At 58.9% G+C, this 11,774-nt stretch overlaps 2 protein-coding genes across 2 annotated transcripts in view; both read right to left on the reverse strand.

The window, feature by feature from the left end:
- Nucleotides 1–2,066: 2,066 nt before the first annotated feature.
- LOC120617382 (ATP-binding cassette sub-family C member 11-like) overlaps nt 2,067–11,774 on the reverse strand; it is a 36,566-nt gene continuing 26,858 nt past the window's right edge. The window contains 2 exon segments of the mRNA XM_039881085.1: nt 2,067–2,520; nt 2,612–2,776. Of these exon segments, the coding sequence (XP_039737019.1) occupies nt 2,431–2,520; nt 2,612–2,776 (255 nt within the window). The 3' untranslated portion in view covers nt 2,067–2,430.
- Nucleotides 2,645–11,644, reverse strand: LOC120617241 (ATP-binding cassette sub-family C member 11-like). The gene is made up of 9 exons (XM_039880805.1): nt 11,143–11,644; nt 10,881–11,018; nt 10,006–10,192; nt 9,014–9,103; nt 7,482–7,671; nt 6,890–7,014; nt 6,051–6,210; nt 5,214–5,292; nt 2,645–2,773 (listed from the first exon to the last, which is right to left on the reverse strand). Exons 1-8 carry the CDS (start codon nt 11,352–11,354, stop codon nt 5,222–5,224), a joined length of 1,173 nt encoding a protein of 390 aa, XP_039736739.1. The 5' UTR covers nt 11,355–11,644; the 3' UTR covers nt 2,645–2,773; nt 5,214–5,221.

An 11,774-nucleotide genomic window follows, 5' to 3' on the forward strand; every position in this document is an offset into this window, starting at 1 on the left:
AAACAAACTCGTTACACCTATCAGCTTAAATAAAATATTCACAATGCCATTAAAATATATATAATTTTTTTTTAAATTCTGCTTTATTGACACTTGGAACCAATGGTCCTCAAGTTTCGCTGCACGTTAGAATTACCTAAAGCACCCCAAACTCAGTGTCCACCCGAAATCAATGAAACGAGACGTCTAGGAGTGCCCGTCTGTGGTCTTCAAACTCTGGGCGACTCCAACGTGCAGCCACGGGGAGCAGCCTCTCGGGAAGAGAGCTGGCTGCGAGCGAAGGTGGAGGGGGCCTGGGGATGGAGAGGACACGGGCTGTTTCCTGTCCTCTGACTCAGTGTGGACACTTTCCCTGGGGACTCTCTGTGGCTCTACATCTGAGGCCCATGAGACCTTCCCACATTTCTGGGAAGAGCCTGCCATCTGCTGGCCAACTCGAGCCAACGGCGGCTAAACTGTTGGCTTAGAGAGTCCTCAACCTCTGTGGCACGGGGGCCAGTGCCTCCTATGAGAATCTAACGCCTGATGACCTGAGCGGAGCTGAGGCGGTGATGCTCCCACTGGGGAGCGGCTGCAGATACGGATGGAGCTTCGCTCGATGGCCCTCCGCTCACCTCCTGCTGTGCAGCCCGGTTCCTGACAGGCCATGGACCAGTACCGGTCCACGTCCCGGGGTTGGGGACCCTGTTTAGAGGACAGTTTGGTCAGGTCTCCTGGGCCTACAGTACTCAGTCTGCGGAGTGCTTTGTCACAGGTGACACACAGTTGTCCTGCGGCTGCTCTGAGAGGGGGCAGGGCAGGTGACTAGAGTCACCTTCGACCTACAAACGAGCGGTTCTGCGACCCTGCAGACTTGTGACTCGATGCAGCGGGAGCCCCAGGACGTCTTCAGGGCCCGAGAAGGAAAGGCAAGAACTGAGGGGAGAGGGCTCCACCGGGCCAAAGGCGCCTCTGGGGGGGGGCCGTCACCCGCGAAGCGCCCCGGGCAGAGAAGCGGGCGCTGCCTAAGGACCCGGCGAGGAAGAGGAGGGGCGCCCCGGTGTCACGAGCGGGCACGCACTCTTCCCCCCGTCTGCATCGGCCTCGTCACAGCTCCTTCCCGGGGGCCTGGGTTGCTGTTCTCTGCCTGGAACAGCCTTTGTCGCCCCGGCACCCCTCACCTGAGCGTGCGCGTGTCCATTTCTCAGGTCCCAGTAAACTGCCGCCTCACCCCCAGGAGCCCGCTCTGACTGCACGCCTGCCGCCCCTCGTCCCATCTCCTGTCGCTCGGTCTGGAACCCCCCGTTTACTTGCTGACTTTTCTCACGCTCCGCGGGTCAGGGACTTCTCTGCACCCACAGCACCCACTGCGAGAAACACAGTGGGGAATGTTTGCCTACGGAATTGATTTTTCTTACGGCAAAATCAGATTCCGTAATCTGAAAACAAAACAAAGATACTCTGAAACATACTTCCCCACAGCAATGAGGTCTCCCTGGAAGTAAATTGAAAATAATTACCTTTTCTATTTACAGAATTTCTGTTTAACTATTTTATCCCACCCATCGACAATGTACTTCAATCAGTAAACAGATATAAACACACACACGGTAGACGGCTACTGTTTGGGGCCTGCCCAGCCTCCATACCCATCCCCCCATGTAGCAAGGGCTCCCCAGCTTTATTTTGGAGAAACAACCGCCTCCATTCCTGTGACTCAGGGCCTGGCCGGTCACCGTATTTCAATCGCCGAGCACGTGACCCAAGTCAGCCCAGTGAGGGTTAGCCCTGGAGCATCTGCCCGCGTCACTGGGGGTGCTGAGCTGGTGACATGTGCGCCCAGGGCTGTGGCAGCCGGACAGGGAAGCCGAACACAGGACAGCGGAGCTGAGCGAAGAAGACGGGCAGAGTCTGCGAGTCTGCAAGGCGGGCTTCCTTTCGACACTGGTACCCGACCCAGAACTGATCCTAGACCTTTCCGTTCCATGAGCCAATAAAGTCCCTTTCTCCAGAATCCCGTGTGAGGGAGTCTCTGTCCCCTGCAGCTGAAGCATATCAGCTCACACAGAAAGAACAGAGAACGCGACTACTTCTTTATTTTTTTTTTTTACAAAATCAGTGTATCATTCGCAATACTTTTGCACAGGTCAGAAAACTAGGACAAGCTTTCACATCATTATGAAATTACTTAGCATATCAGTTAAAAAGAGGCCCACAGCCATTTGCCCCGACAGTCTCAAACGATGCTGGGGCTCTCAGGTTTGGGGAGCCACAGAGGGGCTCTGTCAACTTCTGCTTCCATCCCGTCACCAGTACCCACACCTCAGCCCATTCCAGCCCCGCTTTCAGGAGAAGTAGCCATTTTTAGGCCAGAAGGTCACAGACCACAGGCCTCGCAGCCGAGCGCTTGGTGGGGCCGGCGTGCCCAGCTGCCAGCCTCCGGGCGGTTCCTCAGCCCACTGAACGGGCCACGGCCAGCAGAGACGCAAACACTGACCCGGGCTGCTTCTGCAGGACCTCGGGCCTGTCAAACTCGACGACCTGGGAGGAGACAGCGGACAGGGTCACGGATGAGCTCGGTCGGGAAGGACCCGGCTGTCCTCCCCCACCCAGGCCCGGGTGTGACCCTCACCTTCCTGCTGCTCAGGACCAGGACGCGGTCACAGCCGAGGACGGTGGTGACGCGGTGGGCGATGACCAGCACCGTGCAGCCCCAGAAGGCCTCGCGGATCGTGTGCTGGATGAGCCTGTCGGTCTCCATGTCGATGGAGGCCGTGGCTTCATCGATGATGATGATCTGCAGGACACAAAGCGGGGTGAAGGCGGCCTCCTTGGGCCCCGAGACGTGGCCTGGACCTGGGTCTGCCTCTGATTCACAGAGTCCCTGAGCCGGGAATCTGGACCAAGGTCAAGGCTCGCTTCGAGTTCTAGTTATCATTATCTTATAAAGAGAATGCCAGCTCTTGACCAAGAGGTACCTATTTTTTAGTGTCCAGAGACTTAAGTTCTTGCAAATGAAGACATCCCAAGTGGCAACCTCTTGTTTTACGAAGTGCCTTCCAAATTTGCCTGACTTAACGCACAGCGATGTCCCCCACGGGGGTGGGACTCACACGCCCGGAGTGGCACATGAGACGGCGTAGCCAGAAGACGGGTAATCGTTCCTTTTTTTTGAACGTGTTTGTAGTTATTTCATTCACAACATGCATTAGGAAAAGGTAACTAGCTCAGGAAGCACGATTTCACCAACGTTACTGTGTAAGACGAGACGGTTTTTAGAAAGGGGGCGTCGTGAGAAAATCACAGGAATGACAAAAACCATCAACTGCGGACTCTGCTTTGGGAAACAGTGCAGCCCCAGCGCAGCTGCGGGAACTGAAACGGGACCGAGAGGCAGAGTAAGTGCTCCGTTCACAGAGCAAACCCCGCCGCTGGGCTCTCTCAGAAAGAGGGGGCGCCCTTTCTCCTGCGAAGCCCCCCCCCACGCCGCCCACACCTGCTCCCCGCCTCCGAGTGCCTGGACCCGCAGTGTTTGCATTTATCACTGATGAACCACGTTTTGCGCGGTGTGTGCGCGTGCACACGTGTGCACGTACGCATACGATCGTGAGTGTGAAGGGGTGTGCACACGTGTGTGCGTGTGCGTGTGCGCTGCCTGACTGTGAGAGAAAGCTTGCTCCTAACTGGCCCAGGTAGGTGAATACCCGAAATTACCATGAAATATCTGGAAAAGGCCAAGAAATGGTCAGATGAAACTTTTTAAACACGTGATTTCGCCCTGGGACAGCTGCCCTCTGAGTCTCGGTTCTAATGAAGACAAAAGACTCACCTGCATCCAAGTTTTAAAAAGAATGTACAGTGGGAAGTTTGTAAATTCCCAAGTTTCTAACTTTTTGGCTTTTCGTGAGAAAAGCACGTCGTGACTTGGTTCTGGGGGGACCACGTCACTGAGGTGTCAGGGTCTGAGGGAGCCCCGGCTGACAGCCCCGCCCCAGGGACACGCGTGGAATGGCAGTTAGTGACATTAGTGAGCCCTGTGGATGGTGCCATTGTCCTGTGGTACTGGAGGGGGACACGGCCAATGCGTCCCCAGCCCAGGCACCCTCGGTGACCTCGCAGGCCGTCGGGAGTCTCACCTCGGGCTTCTGAAGGATCACTCGAGCGATGCAGAGCAGCTGCCTCTCCCCCACGGAGAAGTCCGCCCCATTTGCCACCACTTTGGCCCGCAGCTGCTGGGGCAACTGTGAGATCTGTGATGCCAGGGAAGACGGGACGTCGGCACGCAGGTCTGCGGTGACACCCGACCTGTCCCCCTCATAACCCTCCTGTCCGTCTGGGACGTCGGCACGCAGGTCTGCGGTGACACCCGACCTGTCCCCCTCATAACCCTCCTGTCCGTCTGGGACGTCGGCACGCAGGTCTGCGGTGACACCCGACCTGTCCCCCCTCATAACCCTCCTGTCCGTCTGGGACGCCGGCACGCGCAGGTTCGCGGGGTGACACCCGACCTGTCCCTCATCCCTCCTGTCCGTCTGGGACAAGCCGGCACGCAGGTCTGTGGTGACACCTGACCTGTCCCCTCATAACCCTCCTGTCCGTCTGGGACGTCGGCACGCAGGTCTGCGTGACACCCGACCTAACTTCTCATACCTCCTGTCCGCCTGGGACGCTGCACGCAGGTCTGCGGTGACGCCCGACCTGTCCCCCTCATAACCCTCCTGTCACGGGTCCGCGCAGTCCCCCCCCCCCCCCACACTCTGGTCTTCCTTCCTCTGCGGTGGTCTCACCCCTCACCTCGAGGTCTGAGCGCAATGCCCTAGTCCCTGTGCCTGGAATGTTCCGTGTCATTGTTCCCTCAGTATCTATCTGGTCTCGGCTCAAATGTCCCGTCCTCCAGGAGCCCCGATTGGCCAGCCCGTGCAGAGGAGCCACCCCACCCCTGAGGCGTCTGTCGGTGTAGTCACTGCCACTACAGCACTTGACCCAGCTGGAAGCGTCTCCGTGCCCCGTGGCTGGTGGCCTTCACCTCCCGTGACGTGAAGCAGGCGGACAAAGGCCTCGCCCGCCTCTGCTGCGCTCCTGGGCCTAGAATGTGCCTGGCTCACTGCTGGTGTCCGGGCACCATCGGCCTTCAGTTAGGGATCCCAGCGCATCTGGCCTCCGTGGGGCGGTCTGATCCGGGACCAACAGCAGACCACGCGGAGCACCCCGCGATCGGGCCTCGGGGCTCTTACCGTGCTGCTCAGGAAAGTCTTCTCCAAGGCCTCCCAGAGCTGCTCATCCATGTGGCAGTCGAAAGGGTCCGGGTTGAACCTGCCAGAGGGGACGGACGGGGCGCTCGGCGACCACACGACCCCCGGGGCTCCCTTGAGGGCTCATTTCTGGTGCCAGTCAGTACCCATCCCTTCTGCAGGCAGCAGCCCCCAAGTTTTGTTTGGGGGCCACCGGCTCCCCAGATATGAGTCCCCAGGCTCCAGGTGACGCTCTACCCCCAACCGCAGAGGTGGGACCCGGGTGGAAGCGAGTCAGCATGAGCAATGTGTGTGTGTGTGTGTGTGTGTGTGTGTGTGTACACACATAATATGTATCATGTCAACCATTTATAAATATACGATACAGGGGCATTAGATTCATCCCCCTGCCTGGAATGTGTACCCCGGAAACCAGCAGTTCCCAACATCCGGCCCCAAATGTCCCCAGGAGCTTTTCCCAGTGGGCGGAGGGAAGAGAACCCACCGCCTGCGGACACGAGAGTGTGGAAGGCACCGTGCAGACGCCGGACAGCAAACAGACGTGGCCAACCCCGTCGGGGTTTTAAGACATAAAAATTATGTCTGGCTTCTGTCTGGACATCAGAGTTTACAGAGCGACCCCGTGTTTATCGGGGCTTCATTTGATCTTCAAGGCCTCGATGAGGTGGGCCAGGCAGGCACGAGGGTTCCAGAAGCTGGAGCGGCGGCCGCCAGCTAACCGAGGCAGGCCAGCCCTGGCCTCCAGAGCAGCCCTGGCCTCCAGCGCACTCCTCCGGGAGCCTGGCCATGTCCCAGGCTCACCTCTGGCCCCGCACTCACCTGGTGGTTCCTGAGAGCAGGATAGGATCTTGAGGGATGATGGAGAACTTGGACCGCAGGTCCTCCAGGCCGATGCTACAGATGTCCACGCCGTCGATGAGAATCCGGCCCGCCGTGGGCTCCACCAGGCGGTACAGCGCCACCGCCAAGGAGGACTTCCCTGTGGGGACAGAGGGCGAGGCCTTGGCTTCCTGACCCTGCGCTGGGGGCAGCACTGGGCAGCTCGGGACACGCCTGGCGTGCACACGTGACCCGCTCCCGTCCATGGCCCAGCCGGTGTCATGACGAGCAGAAGGCGGCTGGAGTCTCTGCTCCGGGCGGTGCCCCAAGCCACGAGCAGCTCTCCAGCAGCCGAGACTGGGGGGCACGCGTGGAGCCCCGGATTAAACCCGGCTTTGTTTCACACATGACGTTACTGTTATTTTTTAAGTTCTTTGCCAGAATTTTAAAAATCCAAAGTCCTATGTATAAAAATTCAAACAGCATGCTTCTCTAGCGACAGTAGGACCAGCCACACTGGCCCCATGTCCACTCCCCCGCAGACAGGAAGCAGCTGGAACTGAGTGTAGGGCTTCCGTGAGGGGGGACAGTGTCCTCCAGCTCCGGGCATGGCCCTCCTCGCCCTCCTCCCAGCAACCCAGGCCCAGTGCTACCTGCCAGGCCCCTCGGCATCAACCTCTGCCCTACTTGACAAAGTCAAGGTTCACGGGTGGCAGCGGGTGTCCCGTCCACCTTCAGGGTTCCACTGCCTGCCCCCCTAACGCTCAGGAAATGCCCGATGAGTGTACACAGTCCATCAGGGCACACCCATGGAAGCTCTAGGCATCCGGAGGGGCTACCTGGAGGAGGCGGCTCCGGGGGTGCTCGAGGGCGGGCCGAGGGCGCGGCGAGTGTCTCTGAACACTGGGTTTGAACAATGCGAAGAGTGGGAGGGAGTGAAACTGGGCGAGATCTCCCAAAAGTGCTCGGAGCAGAAGGGAAGGAAATGAGTCGGAAAGGGGAGGGGGCTGAGGAGGGGTCTAGGAAGGGGGGGGAGGGCAAGAAGGAAAGGGGGACCCAGATTTCACTCCTCGCCCTCCCCTGCACCCTGTTCGCCCTTCCTGTGTCGGCTCGGGCGCCGGCCTCGGACCCCAACGGCCGACCGTGCTCTGACCACCCCCCTTCTCCTTCGTCTGTGGCACTCGCCACGGTCTGCAGTTAAGCATCTTGTTTACTTCCCACTAATGACCTGCTTAACACCTAGGATCCCCACTGAACCCCCGCGACGTCAGCGACTTTGGGTTTTGCTCGCCAGTGTCCGGCACAGGGCCCAGCCCAGAGCGAGGGCCAGCAGACCCCTGAGGCGTCACCCAGCAAACCCAGGCCTGAAAACAGGCCCAGCCCCCGAAGGCCGGAGCCGAGGGCGGGGGGTCCGTGGGGTGCTCGGCTCACCGGAGCCCGTCCTTCCCACGATGCCCACCACTTCCCGGCCGCGGATCGTCGGGCTGATGCCCCGGAGAATGAAGGGCGTGTTCTCTCTGTGTCTCATCTGATAATCCTGGAACGTGATGTCCCCATGCCGCGGCCACCCGCGGGGACAGCTGTTGCCTTCTATGTGTAAAGGAGCCTCAGGAGCACACAACTTATTTTGGGAGAAAGAAAAAGAAATCAATGGTTACCCCCCATCTCCAACCACCCCGCTGACTCGCCAGCTCCCGCCCCGGCCTGCCCTGATCGTGATCAAGCCACCGGCCATGGGATCAGAAGACACCCGAGAGGGACATCCCTGTCCCCACTCACCCGAAGGGCAGAGAGTTTCGTCCCCAAAGAGTGATGAACCACATCGCTAGCCTTCTCATTACTAACATAGGGAACTTTTCCTGATTGAAGGTGTGAGATTCTAGAGACATAGAATCCAGAATAATGATAGCGAGGGTGGCAGAGCCCTGTGGGGCGTGTTTGTCTGCTCGGAGCCCCGTGCAGACCGTTCTCTCTCTGTCCTCGTCCCTTGAGGGACGAGGCCTTTTCACCTGCATTTCACAGACAAGGGAACGGGGGCTCAGGCAGGCTGGACGACTCGCTTCGGCTCACACCGCTGGTGAGTGGACAGGCGAGGGCTCTGCGCCAAGCACAGTAGGGTGTGTTTGGAGGGGAGGGTGGCAAGAAGCAGGGTCTCCTGGGTACCGGTCCCACTCCCCACTGCCAGCGCCGTGTCACGACGGCGCCCCTCAGGGTTAAGTCGCGGCTCCACAGTTCACAGAGCCCACTCGGGTGAGAGGGGCAGGAGGCCTGGCTCTGCCAGCCCCTGGCTGTGTTATCTTGAGCAAGATGCTCAGCCTGGCCCGGCCTCAGCTTCCTCTTCTGTGTAATGGGGATAATAATCCAATCGACCTTATAAAATGGCTCTGTGACTCCATGAGACAACTTCTGTATGATAGCATGGAGCCTCTCCTGTGGGCAAGGCACGGCTATGTCCTCTACACATCACATAATTTACTCTTTGCTGCAGCCCGGTGAAGCAGACGCTGCCATCTCTGCCTGCCGCTTCAGAGATGGGGACAGAGGAGAATGGGTTGCCCCAGGCTACACAGCTGACTCAAGTGGCAAAGCTGAGACCTGAACCCAGTGATCCAGCCCCAAAATCTATGCACCTAAATACCGTGACGTAAACAAAAGCAGTAGTAACAACAATTATTATCATTATTACCATCAGCCTTGGTGAACCTCTCATTTCTAGAAAAGGAAGATTATTCCATCTACACCCAGGAACGCTGGCACATACAGGGGCTGGTCGGAATGAGCCAGTGGAATGGGAGGGCCTCAGCCAGGCGACATACACAGGCCCCGGGGCCGACGGGAGGAAGGGCCCCGAAGGTCTCAGAGCCTCGGGGATGGGGGCTTGTGGAGGCTGCAGAGGCTGAGCCCGGCCCGGCTCGGAGGCAGAGGCCCCAGAGCCCCCGCCCGCACCCAGACCGCGTCCCCACCTGCATGTACTGCAGAATCCTCTCTGCCACGGTGAAGTGCGCCTCCACCTCCAAGCACATCCGGGCGGTGGCCTGGAGGTTGCCCGCCAGCTGGAGCGGAGGAGAGGCGTCAGGGCCAGTGGCTGCTGGGGCGAGCTCAGGCTCTCATGCTCCTGAAAACCGCTTGCCGCCTCTGGCCTCAAGTGACTCCTCAAACCAAGAGGGTCCCCCACGAGCATGGAGCCCACCCCTGCACTTGGGTGCCATTCTGGGCAAGAATCCCACGGGCGCCCTCCGCTCTCGGCCCACACCGCAGCTGCCCACCCAGCCCCAGTGCGGCCAGGAGCACGGGGCAGTGCCAGGGGATGGGAGCCACTAGATAGATAAAGGCTCCTGTGTCCCCGCCTGCAGGCGAGATAAGGCTGGGAGCGTCCCGCATGCTTCTCGGGAGACCCCAGCAGAGCCAAGCATGGTGGCCTAGGACAGACCTCAGCGACACACCCTCGTCCTTATGCTCTGTGAAGTCCAGGAACCCCAGCTCCAGGGAGGGCTGGGACCCTCACCTTTCCAACAGCCTCCTCGGACGCCTCAGAAAACTCGGTGACTGGCCCCGAGCACAAATGGTGACGTGAAAAGGCACCAGCCAGACAACCCAGATGTTGTTGTTCTTGTTCTGCTCTGCTTTTAACCCTCCGCCCGTTCGGACAACTCCTCCCCCCGTGGGCCTCAGTTTCCCCATCTGCACAATGAGAGGGGTGGACTCTGTCGCCCGTGGGCTCCCTTCAATTCCAATTAGTCTACGATTCCACTAAATATCGTTACGTACAGACTTCCGAGTTCAGTGCTGACAGAAACAGAGCGAAGCGGCCCAGTCCGAAGGCCAAGCACGTGGCTCACCAGCTCGCACACGGCCAAAAGCCAGGACGTAATCAGAGTCCCATGGATCTCCCGGGTCGGCCCACAAGCTACAGACCGACCCCCGCCCTGCCCTGGTCTTGGGGTCTCTCCCTCACCTGCAGAATTAAGTTGATAACCATGGCTTTATAGGAATAGGGGACCGAGGAAGTGCCGAAAGTCACGAACAAGGCCACGACCAAGGTCACCATGTTGGTCATGAGCTCCAGCCTCAGTGCCACCCATCGCGTGGACGACAGGAACATCAGCAGGTAGCTGCTCTGTATGTCGATCGGGTTTTCAAACCTGAGAGAGAAAGGTTAACGTGAAAACCACATGTGTCTGTCTGACCCACGGTTTCCCAAGAGTGCACCGGCTGCTTCCTCCAGCGTCCGGCCGCGAGGCCAGCTCGGACGCCAGCTCCTGCCCGAGGCTTCCTGGAGCCCCGGCTGCAGGCCCCCTCTTCTCCCTCTGAACCCTCGTGGCGTTTTATCTGCTCCACTCCCACGCCGTCTCCCGTTCGACGCGAGGTCGTTACGAAAATGTCATTTCCTTGCGTCTCCCGTCCCCCACCGTGGTTCGGCACAGGCCGTATCTGATGGATCTTTAGAAGCAGGAAAGTCCATATTGCACAGTTAAGCCCCGGCGGCAAGCAGAGGGTTTCTCGTTTGTTTGTTGCAACCAGCGATTCTAAGGCAAACCTGCGGGTGTGACTAACCGAAGGAAATTCTGTTGCCTAGAAAGCCATCGTTCCTTATTATCCTGTTAGGGTTAGATTCCTGCTTGGAAGCAAAGGAAAAAAAGCAGGACAGAGGGCCGAGCCCGTGACGCTTCTCACCGCTAACTCGGTGAGCGCGCACCACCCGCAGCTTCCCAGACATTTCCTACACGCTGACGTCCGACATCCTCGCGAGCACCGTCGTACAGATGCTCCACTCCGACCTCCCCGCCCGCTCCCCACGGGCCCGTCGTCCTCCGCGCCGGCACGACTCACTCCTTCACAGAATCTTCCGTTTTTCCGTAGACGGGGGTGGAGCTGAGGCCGCGCAGCGAGGTGAGGATGTGGGAGACCAGAGGTGACTGGTGATAGACCTCCAGGCTCTTGAACACGTCGATGGCCCTCTTGAAATTCCTGTGGCGAGAAGGACCGCGGGTGACATGGGCCAGCCCTCCTTGGGACCACCCAAGTCTAGGTTGGCCCCAATGTCGCACCCCAACTCACAAAGCCAGTCCACAAGCAAGAAGAACCCACTCACACATAGTACGTGATGCACAGGATGGCCATGAGGACCCCTACGAGCAAGATGTACAGAGATAGCACGGCGGCCATCAGCAGGTTGAGGACGACCCCCAGGAACAGCAGCAGAAACTCCTCCATCACGACCCGCAGGAGCTGGTCCAGCCGATCCAGGTTCCCCGCGAAGCAGTTCAGCAGTCGGCCTGTGGGGGTCGTGTCGAAGAAGCTCATGGGGCAGCAGGAGACCTGCAGGGAGAAGCACCCAGACCACGGGGACACGGTCACCCTTAGGCTCCGCAGAGGTCCAGCCCGCAGCCTGCGGCGGGCGTCCAGGAGGCAGCGTGGCTAACAGCGTGGGCCCGGAGTCACCCTGCCTGGGCTCCAGCACAGCCAGCAACTCCACCTACAGCCGTGTGACCTTGGCCAAGCCCCTTAACCCCTCTGAGTCTCCACGTCCTCGTTTGTGATAATGATGCTTTATAGAGTTGTGGCGAAGATTGTATAACTCCTCGAGTGTTATAAAAACCTCTGAGCCGTACCATTTAAAAGGGGGAATTTTGTGGTTAAGTGAATTATATCGCAATAAAGCTGTTATAGAAGAAGAAAGGAAAGAAAGGAGGGGAAGAGGAAAGGAGGGAGAGAGGGAGGAAG

The sequence above is a fragment of the Pteropus medius genome, unplaced genomic scaffold, assembly GCF_902729225.1.
Source record: "Pteropus medius unplaced genomic scaffold, Ma_sr-lr_union100, whole genome shotgun sequence".
In the NCBI taxonomy this organism is placed as follows: Eukaryota; Metazoa; Chordata; class Mammalia; order Chiroptera; family Pteropodidae; genus Pteropus; species Pteropus medius.